Source organism: Heloderma suspectum, chromosome 14 (genome assembly GCF_057233095.1).
Source record: "Heloderma suspectum isolate Gila_16-S chromosome 14, 16-S_ref, whole genome shotgun sequence".
NCBI classification, from domain to species: domain Eukaryota; kingdom Metazoa; phylum Chordata; class Lepidosauria; order Squamata; family Helodermatidae; genus Heloderma; species Heloderma suspectum.
Genome location: NC_139471.1, coordinates 23,006,543 through 23,025,705, shown reverse-complemented (window position 1 = coordinate 23,025,705; position 19,163 = coordinate 23,006,543). Strand labels below are relative to the sequence as shown.

The following is a 19,163-nucleotide window of genomic DNA, read 5'->3' as shown; positions in this document are numbered from 1 at the left end:
ATCAAGGAGAAGATGACGATGAAACTTTTGAAAAGCAAATAGCCAATGTTTCAAGGAAGCATGATGTAGTAATAATGAGGGACTTCAATTTCTCTGATATTTGTTGGGAGACAAATTCTGCAAAACATGGCCCCTCCAGGAAATTCCTGACTTGTGTGGCGGATAACTTCCTCCTACAAAAAGTAGAGGAAGGAACTAGAGGATCGGCTATCCTTGACTTGATCCTAACCAACAGAGATGACTTAGTGGATAAAGTAGCAGTTACAGGAACTCTGGGGGAAAGCGACCATGTTGTACTTCAGTTCTTAGTTCTAAGGGAAGCAAAAGCCGAGTGTAGCCAAATACGTACCCTGGATTTTAGGAAAGCTGATTTTAATAAACTCAAGAATGATAAAGTCCCATGGCAAGCAACTCTAATGAGAAAAGGAGTCCAAGATGAGTGGGAGTTTTTAAAAAAGGAAATTCTCAAGGCACAATTACAAACAATTCCAACAAGAAAAAAAGGTGGAAGACAACAGAAGACGCCAATGTGGCTTCACAAAAAGTTTAGAGAAGACCTGAAAACAATAAAAAGACACATATAGGAAGTGGAAGGAAGGCCAAGCAACAAAGAAAGAGTACAGGCAGGTAGCACAGAATTGCAGGGATGGCGTCAGGAAGGCTAAAGCTGAGAACGAGCTGAGGTTAGCGAGGGATGCTAAAAGCAACAAAAAGGCTTTCTTCAGCTACGTGCATAGTAAAAGACAGAGGAAAGAAACAGTGGTTCAGCTATTAAATAAGAATGGCAAAATGATAACAGATGACAAAGAAAAGGCAGAGGTGCTCAATTCCTACTTTGGCTCAGTCTTCTCCCAAAAGAGGGTCTATGACCTCCCTGGCAAAGGCGAAGTACGGGCTGAAGGGGCAGGAGTGCAGCTTGAGATCGATAGGCATTTGGTCAAGGAACATCTAATTACTTTGAATGAGTTCAAATCTTCAGGGCCAGATGAACCGCACCCTAGAGTAATAAAGGAACTGGCAGAAGAACTCTCAGAACCACTGTCTATTCTCTTTGAGAAATCATGGAGGACAGGGGAAGTGCCAGATGACTGGAGGCGGGCTAATGTTGTTCCTATCTTCAAAAAGGGTAAAAAGGAGGAACCTGAGAACTACAGACCAGTCAGTCTGACATCAATCCCTGGGAAAATTCTGGAGCAGATTCTAAAGCAATCCACCTGTAAGCACCTTGAAAACAATGCAGTGATTACTCGAAGCCAACATGGATTTGTCAAAAACAAGTCCTGCCAGACAAATCTGATCTCATTTTTTTTATCAAATGACCTCCCGTGTGTACTGTGGGAATGCTGTGGACATCATATGCCTCGACTTCAGCAACGCTTTCGACAAAGTGCCCTATGATATCCTGATGAGCAAACTAGCTCAAAGTGGGCTAGATGAAACAACGATCTGGTGGATCCACAGTTGGCTACAGAATCGGACTCAAAGAGTGCTTATCAATGGGATCTTCTCAAACTGGGGAGAGGTAACGAGCGGGGTACTGTAGGGCTCAGTCCTGGGCCCAGTGCTTTTCAACATTTTTATTAATCACTTGGAGGAGGAGGTGCAGGGAATGCTGATCACATTTGCAGATGACACAAAATTGGGCGGGATAGCTAATACTTTGAAAGACAGAAACAAAATTCAAAGTGATCTTGATAGGCTGGAGTGCTAGGCAGAAAGCAACAGAATGAAATTTAATAGGGATAAATGCCAAGTTCTGCACCTAGGAAAAAGAAACCAAAGGCACAGTTACAAGATGGGGGATACATGGCTCAACAACACTACAAGCGAGAACGATCTTGGAATTGTTGTAGATCACAAGCTGAATATGAGCCAACAATGGGATGTGGCTGCAAAAAAGGCCAATGCTCTTTTGGGCTGCATTAATAGAAGTATAGCTTCTAAATCCCAGGAAGTAGTAGTTCCCCTCTACTCAGCACTGGTTAGGCCTCATCTGGAGTACCGTGTCCAGTTCTGGGCACCACACTTTAAGAAGGATGCAGTCAAGCTGGAGAGGGTTCAGAGGAGAGCAAGGAAGATGATCAGGGGACTGGAAACAAAGCCCTATGAGGAGAGTCTGAAAGAACTGGGGATGTTTAGCCTTGAGAAGAGAAGACTGAGGGGAGATAGGATAGCGCTCTTCAAGTACTTGAAAGGTTGTCACAGAGAGAAAGGCCGGGATCTCTTCTGGATCATCCCAGAGTGCAGGACACGGAATCATGGGCTCAAGTGACAGGAAGCCAGATTCCGGCTGAGCATCAGGAAAAACTTCCTGTTAGAGCAATACGACAATGGGATCCATTACCTGGGGAAGTGGTGGGCTCTCCCACACTGGAGGCATTCAAGACGAGACTGGACAGCCATTTGTCGGGGATGCTCTGACTTAGATTCCTGCATTGAGCAGGGGGTTGGACTTGATGGCCTTCCAACTCTACTATTCTATGAGTCTATGATTCTACAATATTATTGTTGTTGTTGCTGTTATCAACAACAACAACAACAACAACGGCTTCCTTGTATCACTTTCAGTTTGGCACCGTTCTTAGTTGTTCAAGCATCCCTTTCTATCAGCTGTCTGCCAGCGGGACAAAAACTTTGGTGTGATGTGCATTGCCCCCTAGTGGCCACTTCATGAAAATGACCCAAATGGGGCACTACAAAATGGGAACGTAGCAGTGGGTAACATTCCAGCCTTTAGGGACACAGTCTCTACCCAGAGACAAAGGGAGATAGGAGTTGTAGGGCACAATTAAAGGTGGAGGCAGATGAGCCACTATCCATTGTGAAGTCCTCCTGTGCAATCACCGCTGAAATGACAGCAACTGCACAAGACAAGTTGTGCTCATTTTAAAGAGGCTGGTGCAAAGAGAACTGCCTAGTGAAATATGCTCCCTGTTAATTTGGGGGGGGGGCATGGACAACATTGGGTGGGTGGAGGCAAAGGAGTGAATGTTAATTCACCAGGAAACTAAGGATATGTCCACACCCTTGAATCAGTATCAACTTAACACAAGCTTAACTGCCATGGTTCTTCTTCCCAGAATCATGGGAGTTGTAGTTTGGTGAGATTTCTCTGGGGAAGATCCCTAGATCCCTGCCCTTTCCCCATTCCCTTTGCGAAACTACATTTCCCAGAGTCCCCTGGCAGGAGGCAGAGTTTAAGCATATGCTATAAATATGCTCTTGGAGGTGTCCTTTTAGACTCAAAGGCTGCCCCTCTAGAAATATAGTGGGGAAAGTTAAAAATAAATAAATCCAACTCTTAAACACACACGCACGCACACACCATCTCCTCCCTGAGGCCCACTGCTGCAAAGGTCTCACAGGGTGGGAAAATCAGTGAACCGGCAGCAAAAGGGGGTTGTTCCATGCAAGTCTTCTCATGCGTCCATGGTCCCTTTATGAAACTTTATAAGGCAGACTTTCTCATATGCTAGTAAAAGTGGCATAAAACAGGGTGTTTGGTAACAAAACTGGTACTTTTCCCTCAAACACAGATGGAGGACCATATGCAGGGCTGTTTTATCGGCCATCTGCTTTTCTCGGCGTGGCACATCCAAGCCTCTACCAAGGATTGCGGGGGGGGGAGAACTTGCTGGGGACGCACTGCTTATTTGGGGGCTGCACTGACTGCCTAACAGAATCGCTCCAACAGTTTGGTTGGGTTGCGCTTCAACAGCTGGCCAAAACACCCGTGCAGGGAGGTGCCAAAATCACCCTTCTTGGGCTGCAAGGACACACCCAGAAAGTAGGACAGTCTGACTCTAGCACGGATCCAGAAAAGAGCCAAGTGTTAACTGGAAAGGAAGTCCAGCATGGCTCCTTTAATGCTCCTTGAATGGGAGTTTCCTCTGGAGGCAGTGATGGACAAATGTTTCCACATCACGGAGACGGGAATGATCGCCTGCTAATATGCACAAGAGCAGAAGCAGGCTCAGAAGGTGGCAACCCTAACAGATATCGATGCTTCCGGGTCAGGGATGGGACTATTGCCTGCATAAGAGTCAGGATCTTCAGAGTTGGCCTCCAGAATGACTCCCCTCTGCATCTGTCAGTGCTCCATCCCAAACTGTTGTCTCAGTCCTGCTAGGCAACATTATTCTGCTTCCTGCATGGTTCAAACAGGTTTTGGAGAGCCCTTGAGTAAGACATTGTCAATGGGTCACCTCCCTCGGTGGCCTGCCTTCTCACTACCATTGTCACCAACTGCTCTTGCGCCTCCTCCTCTTCCTCCTCCTTGCCCCCACTTGCTTGCTTAGGAGGCAGAAAGCCAGCGAGCAAGCGGGCCATGGCGTCTCCTGCTCCTCCTTCTCACCGCCACCGTTGTCTGGGCTGAAGCGACAGGCAGGGGAACAAGCAGGTTGCATTGGAGAAGAGGAGGGGGAACTCCAGGGGACTCTGGTCAGCGGGCCCCTGTTGGGGTGTGGGCCCTCAGCAAGTGCCCGACCATGCCTACTTTTGACGCTGGCCCTGGGTTCAGATGCCTGTGTCCCCAGCAGCACAAGTGAGGTCTGCTTGCAAGGAAACATGCCCACCCAACAGGGCATATTTGTGATGGCCTACATGGCCTGTGGAGGCCCCATAAGGGCCCACAGGACGCTGAGCAAAGGGGGCAGAGGGAGTGTCAATTTGATGGTGTGTTTCAGAGAACAACACACCCGGACTCAGCTTCAAATAAACCCACAACGGAGGGGAACCAATGCTGCCGGCACACGGGGGGAAGAGATGAGGAGAAACAACCTACCTCCGCGAGGAAGATGGCAAACTCCTCAGGCAGGATCCAGGAGCGGGGATAGAAGTTGTACTCATCAGGGAAGAGCTCCTGCATCGTCCGCATGGCACGGCTCAGGGTGATCTTCCGCACCATTTCGGTCATGCCTAGGGGAGGAGATGGAGGACAGCAGAGGTCCCAGCGACCCGCACAGCTAGGACCTACATCAGCCTTCCCCCAACCCAGTGCCTTCCAGATGTGTTGGGACTTTGGCTCCCACAGTCCCCAGCCAGCATGGTCACTGGCTGTGGATGATGGGAGTTATAGTCCAACATATCTGGACAACACCAGGTTGGGGGAAGGCAGCTTGTGCGCCCATTACAGGAGCAGGCTAGGGAATTCCTGGAGCCCTTTGTCTCTCAGGCTGCTATGCCAGCTTTACTCCAAGGATGTGCCAGGTGCAGTCCAGATTCGAGAAAAGTCTCTGCCCAAACAATTGGAGGGCGGGGTGAAAACGAGTAGCCAATGATTGAGAGAACACATTTTATTTTATTTTAATTAATTGATTGTTTTATTTGTTTGTTTTTTTGTTTGTTTATTTATTTAATAAATGTATGTTGTCTTTCAGCCCAGATAGGGATCCCCCAGGGCGGCATACAATTAAAACTTAAGAAAATTTAAAAACTTTAAAAGACATTTTAAAACTTTAAAACATCACAGCAGAATTAAGAACAGGAAACAAAATTAAGAACAGAGTGTGGAGCTAATACATTCAGAGTGCCATCCTATGCATGTTGAGACAGGAAAAAGCTGTCTGGGGCATGCTGAGAGTGGTAGGACTTTTCTTTTCTGTCTGCACATGCATAGGATTGTACCCTTAGAATACTAAAAGCCATGTGGAACAAAAAAGTGCCTAAAACTGAACAAAGGAGGGGCCAGTCTAACTGCTTTGAACTGGAGACCTGCCACAGAGAAGGCCCTATCCCGTGTTTTCATCAACCTAGCCTCTCTTGGTGGGAGGGCATTCAGAAGGGCCTCCAAAGAAGATCTTATACTACAGGCAGGTTCATATGGGAGGAGGCAGCCATTCAGATATATTGGTCCCAAGCCATTTAGGGCAGGTTGTTGCACAAGGTATCATGGTGGCAGAAGGGAGTTCCTTATGATTCCCACTCACCATTTCCCAGCTACCATTCATGCACTGGAAGGGCTTGAATGGCTTGGAACAAATCTTCCAGAGTCCAATACTGCCCAAGATATCACCCATTTGCCCTTCCCCAGTGAGCACCAATACAGCCAGGGACTCCAAACAGGGTGACATGAGAGAGACCGCTCAAGCTGTCCGCACTTTGCAGCTAGCAAAGAAACCAGACTCTGGACTTTAATTAGGTTTGTGGTAGGCAGTGCCCTTCTGCCGAAATGCTACAGCTCTTTGCAGAGTGCAATAAAAGAGAAGCTGGGAGCTGTGATGAATCAATATCCCTGTCCTTAACTCTTACTTAGCTGGATCCAGGTGGGGATTAAAGGAGTAATAAGGGAGCTTTAAAAAGTTTAATAGCCCTAATATCAGAAAAGGCTTGACCTAAACTCCTCAATATTAATTCACTGGGGGAACTCTGCTCTCCATACTTTTCCCAAGGAAAACAACAACCAGAAATTAGAATGTGAGCTGTACCGTTCGATGTGTTTTGATGGGCTCTTTTTCTGTAAAGTGGAACTACAGTAACCCATTTAGGGAGCAATCCTATGGTCGATAGTCAGCAGCTAGATGGCCATAGGATATCTGGTTTTCCGGATTCTGCAAAACATGGCCCCTCCAGGAAATTCCTGACTTGTGTGGTGGATAACTTCCTCCTACAGAAAGTAGAGGAAGGAACTAGAGGATCGGCTATCCTTGACTTGATCCTAACCAACAGAGATGACTTAGTGGATAAAGTAGCAGTTACAGGAACTCTGGGGGAAAGCGACCATGTTGCACTTGAATTCTTGGTTCTAAGGGAAGCAAAAGCCGAGTGTAGTCAAACGTGTACCCTGGATTTTAGGAAAGCTGATTTTAATAAACTCAGAACAATGATAAGGTCAATGGGATGTGGCTGCAAAAAAGCCAAATGCTATTTGGGGCTGCATTAATAGAAGCATAGCTTCTACTCAGCACTGGTTAGGCCTCATCTGGAGTACTGTGTCCAGTTCTGGGCACCACATTTTACAAAGGATGCAGACAAACTGGAGAGGGTTCAGAGGAGGGCAACGATGATGATCAGGGGACTGGAAACAAAGCCCTATGAAGAGAGACTGAAAGAACTGGGCATGTTTAGCCTGGAGAAGAGAAGACTGAAAGGTTGTCACAGAGAGGAAGGCCAGGATCTCTTCTCCATCATCCCGGAGTGCAGAACACAGAATCATGGGCTCAAGTGACAGGAAGCCAGATTCCGGCTGAACATCAGGAAAAACGTCCTGACTGTTAGAGCAATACAACAATGGCACCAATGACCTAGGGAGGTGGTGGGCTCTCCCACACTGGAAGCATTCAAGACGAGGCTGGACAGCCATCTGTCAGAGATTCTCTGACTTGGATTCCTGCACTGAGCAGGGGGTTGGACTCATTGGCCTTGTAGGCCCCTTCCAACCCTTCCAACATAGAATTCAATGATTCTATGATTCTATGATAGAAATGCATAAAATTATGGATAGTGTGTTGGATTTGGAGAGAGAAACATTTTCTCCCTCGCTCATGATGCCAGAACTCCCATAATGAAACTGAACTAGCAGTAGGTCCAGAACAAACCTAAGTCCTTCCTTCACACAATCTATAATGAACTTGTAGAACTCACTGCCACAAGATGCGTCATGGCCTCTGACTTAGATGATTCTAAAAGGGGGAGTTAGACAAATGCATGGAGGTCTACTCAGCTATTAGCCATGATATCAAAATGGAACGGCCCTTTATTTTAGAGGATTCCTCTGTTTTATAGTAATGTATACATTTTATCTGTTTTGTTTATATTTCTTTAATAAAAAAAACCATTTTTTAATTGTAAATCGCTGCAAGTACTTGTTGCGTGAAAAGGCAATTCAAAAATACATAAATAAATTAAAGGTAATGTAGCAGCCATATCGAGGGTCAGACTAAGTAGCCTCATGCAGTCTCATGCTTCATGTTCTTGCTGAGCTCTTTCTCCCTTGAATATATTGTTGTAAGCTGACTAGACACAGGAATTCCTTATCTTGTCAAAGGTCATACAACTGTATATCTTGTTCTCTGCTGTTCTCTTCTGTTCTCTGCTTATCACGGCTACCCTATAACCCAGTTATAGAAGAAATGTTGAGGACTGCAACCCCATATGGGAGGGAAAGGAGGAGCCGTTTCCTATGTGTCACAATATCTATAAAAACAATGTGCTAATGTAAATCGGGGCTTCTGGCTCTTTGGAAATGATCCCAGCCTTAAGCCCGCGCGTTAAATAAAGAAACTCTTTTTCCTTCACTCCGTGGTCTCTCTGACTCTGAGTTCTGCAACATAAATGGTGCCGTGACTCGGATGTGGCAGGCTCTGAGACAGAGAGGTGGCAGTTGCCTGCTCTTAATCGCCGCACCGGGAGGGAGAGCTCAGCGCATGCCTCCCTTTCTTGGCGCCACCGACCTTTTTGTTGGGTAAACGGGAGAGGGCCTGCGCCGGGATCGCCCAAACGGCAGCGAGCAGCAAGAGAACCTTGGGAAGCGGAGGAAGGAACTTGAGCCCTGCCTGTATCGCAGCTGCAATTGAGTTGAAACCCACATTAGAAGCCTTCAGGAGAAAGGCAAGTATATGGAGTAAAAGAGGGCCCCGCCTTTAGGGAGAAAGGCCACTGGGCAGAAAAAAAGAGGGCCCCACCTTATGAAGAAGGTCAGTGTTGGTATACGTATACAAAAAGAACCTACTCCTTGCGGGTAAAAGGGGGGCCTGATCACACCCCTGAGTGGGCACGGCCAGTACTCAGTAGGAAGCTGAGGAAGCTGGGGAAGCCGCTTTCCGCTCTGGTAAAAAAAGTGGGAAAAGTGGGTGGCAGGGACATATGAATGAAGTGATGAAATTGATGATTGTGTGAGTGGCTACTGCGGTTTCTGACGCATACCGTTGACCGTCTGGGTGCCCAGGCCAGTAGCGAAGTGCGTGGTGTGTAAAATCCTCTTGTGTCGGCCAGTGAGACCCCTTACTCACTGACCAATTCCCATTCCCTAATTGTGTCTGTCCTCAATTTAGGAGGGAGGCTATGGGTGGTGGGGGAAGCAAACCTTGCACCCCCTTGAGATGTATGTTAAAAAAAAAAAAGGAAAAAGGTTTTTTAAAAAAGATTCAGAATAGAGAGAGAAAACAGCAAAAAGCTCAAGGTCGAGCTGAGAGAAAAAAAAGAACACGATCTGAGGCTGTTAATTAGAGAAATGTTGCAGGACAGCCTGGCTTTTAACAAAGTGTGGGAGCGTGAGAGTGTAAGGCCGAAGAAGTAGCCTAGCGCGCCGAGAGAGGGGGCAGGAAAATTGCCCACAACATTCTGAGTTGTGCAACATCATCACCTCGCCTAATTGAGATGAAATCCCTAAGAAATGGAAACTGAAAATGAAGACCCAGAAGATGAAGGCGCAAAATGGAGAATAAAAGTGAGGAGTCAGCCCCCAGAGCACAGGCTAGACCCCTCTTCGAGTGGAAAGTGTGCCACAGGATTGTCCCAAGGCAGAATGAAGCGGAAAGACCACGTTGAAGATCTCTGTCAAGGTAACCGTGTTTAGCTTTGAACTGTGTTAGAATTGCATAGAGCCTGTAGCTACTGACCATCAGCTATATGATTTCTGAAGAGCGTAACCATTAAGCTTTTGCCGTGGGATTCCCTGCAATGAAAAAATCTCACTGATTTAAGTGTCCAGTGTTACACTGCCTGAGTGTGTGTGCTAAAGAGACTGAGAAACCAGACAGCATGTTCCTGGCCAAGCCAAAATCACGCTACTACCATGCTCCTGGAAGCTGCAATAAACTGTGTAAGCTGGGAGACCCAACCTGATTGAGAAGAAAAGAAGATATTGGAGTAACTGTCTTGAAAAACAGTGAGATCTGTGTAGCTGGCTGGCTGATGCTGTCAGTGATGTTACAACTTTAAATTAAGACTGTTTTCCTGTTTGAGACCCCAGCAAAAAAGCTGACCCGAGTTATTTGTTGCCCATGCCAAAGCAAAGATTTGACTTCCCTGTACCTCATCGTGTCCTGTTTTAAGCTTGGGATTTACAAATACAAACAAACTGAGAAGCTTGCCTTTGAAGACCTGCAAATCACCCCACCGCCTTCCCAAAGAAGATTAATGGCTGCCTGAAAAATGCAAGTATAAAGCGATGCCCATCACCCCCCAGCGTCCTAAGTTTCGGCACTTTGCTTTCGTGTACCAGGTTAAAAGGGAAAAAAAAGAGTAAGTTTTTAAAATGTCTGTGAGAACCTGACAAAAGTAAAATAAAATTTACAGAGGAGTTGCCCAGGGTGAAGCGTCACGGCTAGAGAGCTGAGCTGTGCCGCTCTGTTTAGACAGAGGCCTTGCTAAAAAGTTAAAGGCCCTTGTCTGTCAGAAGGGGTGTAGGGCCACATTTCCCCTTTTTAAACTGATGCAAAAGTGGGGAGCCTTTGCTGGAAACATCTCATCTTCATTGCCCAGAGCCTTCTCTGTTTGCCTCCATCATCATCTGGGCTTTTTAGAGACACTCTGCACATGGACTAAAATTTTAAATTGTCAAAGACTTGCCATGGACAGTGCTGTGAAGCTTTTGATAAACTTGAACTCTCATCGCTGTGGACCATGTGTCTGTGTTTGTAGTCAGCTCAGTGTACAACAAGCTAAATTTGATCTATGACTTTTAGATTTCCTTCTGCTAGAACTCATGCAGCATAGAGTTGCTGATGCAAAAATGGTGACCTAGAACTCTTTGCGTGTGTGAGTATGCCCATCCCTTGATTTTGAGCCCTGAGCTTTCAGCCAGAAGAGCAGTATAATTGCTGGACCTGCTCCATCATGCCTTACCATGCAAAAAGTGTTTTCCATTCATTGTGTTAAATTGCAGAAAAAGTTTGTTGTGTATATTTTATGATTTCTTTTGTTGTTGTTGTTGTTCAGTCGTTCAGTCGTGTCCGACTCTTCGTGACCCCATGGACCATAGCACGCCAGGCCTTCCTGTCCTGCGCTCTCTCCCGGAGCGTGCTCAAGTTCATATTCATTGCATCCGTGATGCTATCTAGCCATCTCATCCTCTGCCGTCCCCTTCTCCTTTTGCCTTCAGTCTTTCCCAGCATCAGGGTCTTTTCCAGGGAGTTTTCTCTTCGCATTAGGTGGCCAAAATATTGGAGCTTCAGCTTCATTATCTGTCCTTCCAAAGAGCAGTCAGGGTTGATTTCCTTTAGGATGGACTGATTTGACCTCCTTGCAGTCCAGGGGACTCGTAAGAGTCTTCTCCAGCACCACAGTTCGAAAGCATCAATTCTTCGGCGCTCAGCCTTCCTTATAGTCCAGCTCTCACAGCCATACATTACTACTGGGAAAACCATAGCTTTGATTAGACGGACCTTTGTCGGCAAGGTGATGTCTCTGCTTCTTACTATGCTGTCTAGGTTTGCCATAGCTTTCCTCCCAAGGAGCAAGCGTCTTTTAATTTCATGGCTACAGTCACCGTCTGCGGTGATCTTGGAGCCCAAGAAAGTAAAATCTGTCACTGCTTCCATTTCTTCCCCTTCTATATGCCAGGAAGTGATAGGGCCAGATGCCATGATCTTCGTTTTTTTAATGTTGAGTTTCAAACCAGCTTTTGCACTCTCCTCTTTCACCCTCAACAAGAGGCTCTTGAGATCCTCTTCACTTTCTGCCATTAGGGTGGTATCGTCTGCATATCGGAGGTTGTTGATAATTCTCCCGGCAATCTTAATTCCGATCTCTGATTCATCCAACCCGGCATTTCTCATGATGTACTCTGCATATAAGTTAAATAAGCAGGGTGACAATATGCAGCCTTGTCGTACTCCTTTCCCAATTTGGAACCAATTGGTTGTTCCATGTCTGGTTCTTACTGTTGTTTCTTGACCCTCGTACAGGTTTCTCAGGAGACAGGTAAGGTGGTCTGGTACTCCCATCACTTTAAGAATTTGCCACAGTTTGTTGTGATCCACACAATCAAAGGCTTTAGCGTAGTCAATGAAGCAGAAATAGACGTTTTTCTGGAATTCTCTTGCTTTCTCCATGATGCAGCGAATGTTGGCGATTTGATCTCTAGTTCCTCTGCCTCTTCTAAACCCAGCTTGTACTTCCGGTAGTTCTCGGTTCGCATACTGCTGAAGCCTAGCTTGTAGGATTTTGAGCATCACCTTGCTGGCATGTGAAATGAGCGCAATTGTGCGGTAGTTTGAACACTCTTTGAATGATTTCTTAGATATCATAAAATATATGTGATATTTGCAGATTAGTGTTAGTTGCAACTCCAAATGATACTGAGTGTGGTTCCCAAAGGATGACAAGAAGAAAAGACAAAAGGCAAGTCGAGGCAAGTAGAAAAGAAGGAATAGAGAAAGTGGCAGACAGAGAAGGGGAAAAAAAGAAGAAAGAAGAGGCAAAAAGCAAAGAGAAAGAACATTTGTAGAGAAGAAGCATGGCCATAGTTGCCCCCAGGATGAATTAAAAGCAGCTGATTGTGCCTGAAGCTTACTACCTGGGATAAAGTAGCCACAATAATGTAATAGTTCTTTAAAATGAAAAAAAATGTAACTAGAAGGAGAAGAATCTATCCCAAATGTGTGTCATTGGGACTAGTGTAAGGCAGAAAGGTTTAAGTAAGTGAGTTTAACTTGAAAAAGACAAATAAAGAGACAAGGCTGGTGCATAGAAAAGAAAGTTTTATGTAAAAAGTTTGAAACATGATCTGCAATACAGGCAGATCAGCAAGAAAAAGAAAGCAAAAGAAAGAGAGAGAGATTTGTCTTCCCATACTAATGAATAAAAGTGTTATCAAGCACTTTGCTGGGAAGCGAAGTCTGTTTACAGGAAGCTGTGCCTGAGAACCAAACACTTCTAGCCTATGCTAAAAATGCTTGCTAGTGTTGTGTTGCCTCATGGGTAACATGTATGGTATAAAACCCATTTAGCCCAATGGCTCGTGGTTCAGAAAAGCTGTCTGATCCAACCATTAGGTACGCCTGTGTGCTGTAAGTTACCCAATAAAGTCTCCTTGTAAGTAACCCCCCGCCCTGCTGAAATCCCAAAACACAAGCGGGGCTAAAGTGCCTCACCCAGTATCAAACCCTGCTGTTAAAAGCCATGGGAGCAAGTATGAAAAAGTCAGTTAATATGACTAAAGTGTCTGAAGTGCTGCAAGGTGCCACCGAAGCTCCCAGAGCATACTTAGAGCATCTTTTAAATGCCTATCACCAGTATACCCTCGACCCAGAGGTCCAAGAAGACGTGGGCGAGAAGAAGAAGACCCGGCAGAGGCAGAAGATTCTTAAGAAAGAACCAGTGTGCCCAGTGTGGACAAGATAGACATTGGTGGCATGAATGCCCAAATAAAATAAATCAAATACAAAAGAGAAAACCAAAGGGGCCAGAACGGGCGAAAGAGAAGACAGCTTGAGAGGGGCCGTGACATTGACTTCATGATTGACACTGGAGCGGCATCACGAGCAAGCAAACGTTAGCCTTAAACAAGAAGTCCAAACACTGAGCAAAGTTCTTCAAGCCCAGCGTCGCTTTGTCTTAGAAAATAAGCCATTCCCATCACAGAAGTTCATCCTTTCCAACCAGGAGATGAAGTATGAGTTAAAGAGGGAAAAATAACCCTTTGACTCCCAGATGGAGAGGACTGAGAACTGTCATACTTTCCACCCCCACAACTGTGAAAGCAGCTGGAGTTAAACCCTGGATACATTGGACACGAGTCAAGAGAGCGAGAGGGGGGGAGTAGACTATAAACAAAAATTCTTTGAAAGGATTTCTTTCCTTTTCAAAAATCCTTTAAAAATCATTCTGAAAAAGCAGTAAGAAGACTCAGGCTAGACCTTACTGTGGGCACCCCAGGAGACTGTCCATTCTGCGTACGGTCAGACCTGCAACTGGAGAAAATTGAAGAAGGGGACTAGACCCTACTGCAGCTAGCCAGGTGAATAGCTGCCCAGCGTACGGTCAGATCCCAAAGAAGATCAAACATGCGTGTTGTAGTGTTAGTAGTGTTGCATTGTGTTTCCTTAATAAGGTGTGAAAAAGGGGGGTCTGCCCCTAGAAGGGAAAGTATGTCCCAGCAATTCACTGATAATTACTGGCTTCACCTAGCTAACATCGAGAGTAAAACATTTTTGTTTGCCAAGAGATATACCTGCAAACAGGTTTTTTATCTTTTTCTCCCCCATCATTTAATTTGACTAATAACAGTAATGCTGTAGATGTTCAAATCAATAATCTGCATGCATAATATAGTGGCTGACATAACAATGGGACAAAACAATTGGCTAAATTGGTTAACCCCTTAGCTTCCAGATTTTAGCTAGCTTAAAAGCATTGTTCATCCTAATTCTACCAGTGTTGTTCATAGAGATACTGTTATGCCTTTGCATTCCTTGTCTTATGTGCTGTTTAACCAATCTGTTTTATGTCTCGGCTAGTAAAACTGCCTCCCGCTATGCTCTAATAGCTCAACAAGATATTAAGTAAGAGGGTTGCTATAAGAGTCCTGTGTTATGCTTCACAAACCAGAATGTCTATTTGTGTAATGAAATGCTATAATTGTAATGAAATTATGCATTTAAGGGGGGAATGTAGCAGCCATATCGAGGGTCAGACTAAGTAGCCTCATGCAGTCTCATGCTTCATGTTCTTGCTGAGCTCTTTCTCCCTTGAATATATTGTTGTAAGCTGACTAGACACAGGAATTCCTTATCTTGTCAAAGGTCATACAATTGTATATCTTGTTCTCTGCTGTTCTCTTCTGTTCTCTGCTTATCACGGCTACCCTATAACCCAGTTCTTGTATTATAAACAATGGTGCTAGGAGAAGAAATGTTGAGGACTGCAACCCCACATGGGAGGGAGAGGAGGAGCCGTTTCCTATTTGTCACAATATCTATAAAAACAATATGCTGATGTAAATCGGGGCTTCTGGCTCTTTGGAAATGATTCCAGCCTTAAGCCCGCGCGTTAAATAAAGAAACTCTTTTTCCTTCACTCCGTGGTCTCTCTGACTCTGAGTTCTGCAACAGTTCAGAAGCAGATGAAAGCCTTCATCCTGATACCTTGTTTGTGAGCTTGCCAAAAGCACCTGGTCCTGGCTGGCCACAGTCAGAGACAAAATGTTGGATTAAGTAGAGCCACCTAGGGGTGAATCTTGAAGTGCAGGTGGTCATCATGACAGCCCCCATGGCCATACCCCCAAGGAGAAGCCAAACATTGCAGGCAACTGTGATGATGCGTCTCAACAAACCAGTTCTATCAGTCTTCATCTCTCCCAAGAGCAACTCTTTTGTAAAGTTCATGGGTGTTAATTGCCCATTCAACACCAAGCCACCCCAAAACACTTCGCATTGCAACAGGGAACAATATATTGCTGCTGAGAAAATATGGTTGTTGAGAAACTCAATTCCACAAACACACACAGCTACTGTGAGGCCTGCAGTTATGTCCCTGTGAGTCCTACACCAGTGGATCAACCTTGGTCTGATTTAGCCGGGCTTGGAAAAGTCCTTCAAGGGCTTGGCAAAGGAGAAGCATGCATTACAAGCACCCAAATTCTTCTCTGGCTTGGATTTTAATTCCCAGCTTCCCTTCCCACCTCAAACACCAGCTCATCACTCCCAAGCATGGCTTCCCCCTTTCCCTTTACTTACGTGGAGCAGTGACAGGGTGTGGAGACAGCAGAGGAAAGAGGTCTGTCCATTGCTATCTCCCTCCCTGAGGCAGCAGGGAGAAAGATCCAGCTGCCCTTGGGATCTGGAGTCTTTTCCGAGGGCTGCTGTCAGACTACCCATCCACCATCCTTTTCCTTTGGAAATGTTCCACAGCAGCATGTTAGGGCAACGGAGGGAGGAAGGGAAGACCTCTCTCCTCTCCTCTCCTCTCTCTGCGCTCTGCAGCTGCTTCCAAAACCATCAGTCAGGTAACTAAAGGAAAGAGGGGAAAGTGTTTGGGGGAGTGAAGGCCTGGTAAAGGGGGTGTTTTGGGGACAGGAAGGCTGCTGAGGAAAGGTGGGTCACAGAATCATAGAATAGTAGGGTTGGAAGGGGCCTACAAGGCCATCAAGTCAAGCACCCTGCTCAATGCAGGAATCCAAGTCAGAGCATCCCTGTCAGGTGGCTGTCCAGCCTCGTCTTGAATGCCTCCAGGGTGGGAGAGCCCACCGCCTCCCTAGGGAATAGGTGCCATTGTCGTCATTTCCTTGAGCCACTTTGATCGGTTCAAGGAAAAATCCGGGTTCTTTCCAATATCTGGAGGAGTGGGGAGACTGGGATAATTTCGGAGGCAGGCTGGGGACAGTTCACCCATCGCTAGCCTGGTCCAGCAAGATAGTTCCTATTATCTCACAATCTAGACAGGACTAGGCCGTAGCTCAGTGGTAGAGCCCCTGCTTTGCATGCAGGAAGTCCCAGGTTTGATTCCCCGCATCTCCAAGCAGGGCTGGAAAAACCCCTTCCTGAAACCCTGGAGAGAGCAGCTACCAGTCAGTGTAGACAATTCTGGGCTAGATGCACCAAGGATCTGACTCAGGAGAAGGCAGCTTCCGATGTTCCTATTTAATTCAGCCCTTGATTCAGAACCATGAGGACTAGAACCTTACTTTATTTTTAGGTAAAGGACAAGAGGTCAGTGCAGAACATAGACTTTGCATACAAACAGCCCCAGTTTGGATACCTGGCATCTCCAGGCAGGGCAAGGAAAGAGTCCTGCCAGAAAACCGGGAGGGTTGCTGCTGCCAGCCAGTGTTGACAATACTGGGCTAGATGGACCAAGGAGAAGGCAGCTTCTTACACCATATGGGGAGGGCCCATAGCAGAGGAAGAAAACATACTTTGCATGCAGAAGGTTCGGTCCCTGCTACCACCAGTTAGGTAGGCCTCACATAGCAGGTGATGGGAAAAGAATCATAGAATCATAGAATAGTAGGGTTGGAAGGGGCCTATAAGACCATTAAGTCCAACCCCCTGCTCAGTGCAGGAATCTAAGTCAGAGCATCCCTGACAGGTGGCTGTCCAGCCTCCTCTTGAATGCCTCCAGTGTGGGAGAGCCCACCACCACCCTAAGTAATTGTCGTATTGCTCTAACAGACAGGAAGTTTTTCCTGATGTTCAGGCAGAATCTGGCTTCCTGTCACTTGAGCCCATTATTCTGTGTCCTGCACTCTGGGATGATCCAGAAGAGATCCTGGCCTTCCTCTCTGTGACAGCTTTTCAAGTACTTGAAGAGCACTATCCTATCTCCCCTCAGTCTTCTCTTCCCAAGGCTAAACATGTCCAGTTCCTTCAGTCTCTCCTTGTAGGGCTGTTTCCAGTCCCCTGATCATCATCATTGCCCTCCTCTGAACCCTCTCCAGTTTGTCTGCATCCTTCTTAAAGTGTGGTGCCCAGAACTGGACACGGTACTCCAGATGAGGCCTAACCAGTGCTGAGTAGAAGGGAACTAGTACTTCCCGGGATTTGGAAGCTATAATTCTCTTAATGCAGCCCAAAAGAGCATTGGCCTTTTTCGCAGCCACATCCCATTGCTGGCTCATATTCAGCTTGTGATCGACAACAATTCCAAGATCCTTCTCGCTTGTAGTGTTGTCGAGCCACGTATCGCCCATCTTGTAACTGTGCATTACAAGACCCTCTCCCTGCCTAAGAACTTGAGAGAGCTCCCACCAATCACAGTATACAATACCAGCTATCTAGATAGAACAATGGTCCTACTCAGGAAAAGGCAGATTCATACACAGACCATTTCCCCCTCTATAGGAAAGAGCTTGGTTGAGGTCAGGCCTTCCAGCCCAAGCACAAAGAATAGCAAAGTTGGCTGGGGGCTTTTCCATGTCAACGGCATTTAAAAAAACGGGAAAACAGCTCTCCTCCTCGTACAACCCTGATTTTGATTAGAAAAACAAAATTCAATTACCTGGAAATTTGTTGACTTGGCCCGAGTAGATAGCATTATCGTGAAACGACACAGCATGCCAATAGATATCACAGGGCAAGCGGCGGCCGAAAGGAAACTGGAGCAGGGTGAAGGAGGAAAACACAAGGATTAAGACAAATTAAAACAAATTATATGCACATTAAAAACCCCTCCACGTTTTAAAATTATATACATCGCTCCGCTTTTAAAAGGTGTTTTGTTTTTTGCTGAAAAAATAAATCTTTCAGAATTGCAACTCTGCACGCATTTTCTTGGGAGTAAACCCCATTGAACTCACATCTAAGCAAGCAGACTCAGGATCACACATTCTCTCTCTCACTCTCTCTTCATGATCCTGCACATGCTTGCACACTCTGATCCCGTGCCTGTTTACTCAAAGGAAATCTCACTGTCTTCAGATCTCATGAGAGAAAGTTCAGAAGGACAAAATATCTACATTTGCCTATTTTATACAGGTCGCAAAATTCAGCTTTTCTAGTTGCAGAACTTTGATGAGCTTTGCTACAAAATAACCAGAGTCTGTGGGAGATATTAGGAGAACAGTTCAGCCATGAAGCTCTCTGGGTGAGAGACAGCGAATGGCCCAAGGCCATCAATCTACCTCACAAGGTTATTGTGAGCATAAAATAGGGTGGGAGGAGAAAAATATGTACTGCATCCTGAGCTCCTTGGATGAAAGGAAGGGTGAAAAGACAGATAAATAACTGTAAGGAACCTAAGCAGGGTCAGCCCTGGTTATTACTTGGATGGGAGACCACCTGGGAATCAGGCTTCCTTCACTGAGCAGGGAGTTGGACTCGATGGTCTTGGAGGCCCCTTCCAACCCTATGATTCTATGATTCTATAAGACGCCTATAACTAGGAATGGAGGAGAAATTTGTTCAGTTCATATTTGAATGTGAACTTACCTAATTTCTCATGGACTTGAGCACACTCTGGGAGAGAGCGGAGGACAGGATGGCCTGGCATGCTATGGTCCATGGGGTCACGAAGAGTCGGACACGACTGAACGACTGAACAACAAACCTAATTTCTCACTTTCAAACCACTGTGTGCACCTAATGTAAGTTATCTTTCGAAATTCACACTTCTCCGAATTTTGCAATGGAGTTCTCCAATCAAAAAATTTGTACGATTATGTGTATATTAGGGGAAATAGCATTAAAAATGCATTATATTAAGAAAAGTGCTTGCAAGACATGTGTATACTGGGCAAAAATGCATACAAAACTACACATGGGGGACATATTAGGAGAAATATTTGC

General features: G+C 45.8%; 1 protein-coding gene across 2 annotated transcripts in view; it reads right to left on the bottom strand.

The window, feature by feature from the left end:
* The window catches only part of TTLL11 (tubulin tyrosine ligase like 11), a 108,622-nt gene that overhangs the window by 69,354 nt on the left and 20,105 nt on the right, over positions 1–19,163 (bottom strand). For both annotated transcript variants that reach the window (XM_084820870.1, XM_084820869.1), the window contains exons 2-3: positions 17,878–17,974; positions 4,784–4,917 (exon numbers count right to left, since the gene is read on the bottom strand). In XM_084820870.1, coding sequence (XP_084676996.1) covers positions 4,784–4,917; positions 17,878–17,974 — 231 coding nt within the window. The remainder of the gene's footprint in view (positions 1–4,783; positions 4,918–17,877; positions 17,975–19,163) is intronic.